Here is a 609-nt window from a genome sequence, read left to right as displayed (position 1 = left end):
GAGACTGAGGAAATGCTTCCTCCTGCCTGCAGCAGACAAGTAGTACAAGCTTAGGGCGGCCATTTTGTGTACCTGTATGAGGGTGACGGCCGGCACTTGTTTGTGCAGCAGGTTCATCCGCTCGGAGAAGGCCTTGCGGACCAGGTAGCCCCTCATGCGGGCTTGCAGCCTCACCAAGATGTCCGTACTGGCCTCCCATTGCTTCTCCCGCTGGAAGCCGCTGGTCACGCGGGTGATCGCAGACTGGAAAATACAGAATTACATTTTTGATGAAAAGCCCCCGGTGCATTCTGGGTCAAGGATGTCCACAAATGGAGGAAAACATTATGTACAATGTGAAGCAATGGAGTCTGTACGGGTCTATGCGGAGTGCTCCTTTAAAGGGTCCTCACCTGGATCTCCTCGCGGGACAGGTGGGTGGTGTTGGGGCGGAAGTCTGGCGGCGGATCCCACGTGCCCTCGAAGGTGCGCAGGTGGAAGTAGTAATCTCCCCTCTCCTTCACCCTGTGCCTCACCCAGTAGTTCTTCGCGTCGCCTGCAGGTCACATGGACACACACCAGGGGGCAGTCATGAGGAAACAAAATGGAGGAGGTCACTGGAACTGGAAG

At 56.0% G+C, this 609-nt stretch overlaps 1 protein-coding gene across 1 annotated transcript in view; it reads right to left on the bottom strand.

Moving 5' to 3' along the window:
- Positions 1 to 46: 46 nt before the first annotated feature.
- The window catches only part of LOC108804183 (ras GTPase-activating-like protein IQGAP3), a gene marked incomplete at its 3' end in the record, with an annotated part of 2,384 nt that continues 1,821 nt past the window's right edge, over positions 47 to 609 (bottom strand). Inside the window, exons 2-3 of the mRNA XM_018575939.1 lie at positions 393 to 535; positions 47 to 243 (exon numbers count right to left, since the gene is read on the bottom strand). Of these exons, the coding sequence (XP_018431441.1) occupies positions 47 to 243; positions 393 to 535 (340 nt within the window). The remainder of the gene's footprint in view (positions 244 to 392; positions 536 to 609) is intronic.

The sequence above is a fragment of the Nanorana parkeri genome, unplaced genomic scaffold (assembly GCF_000935625.1).
Source record: "Nanorana parkeri isolate BGI_ZX_2015 unplaced genomic scaffold, ASM93562v1 scaffold6006, whole genome shotgun sequence".
Lineage (NCBI taxonomy): Eukaryota > Metazoa > Chordata > Amphibia > Anura > Dicroglossidae > Nanorana > Nanorana parkeri.
This window is presented reverse-complemented; position numbering and strand designations above follow the sequence as displayed.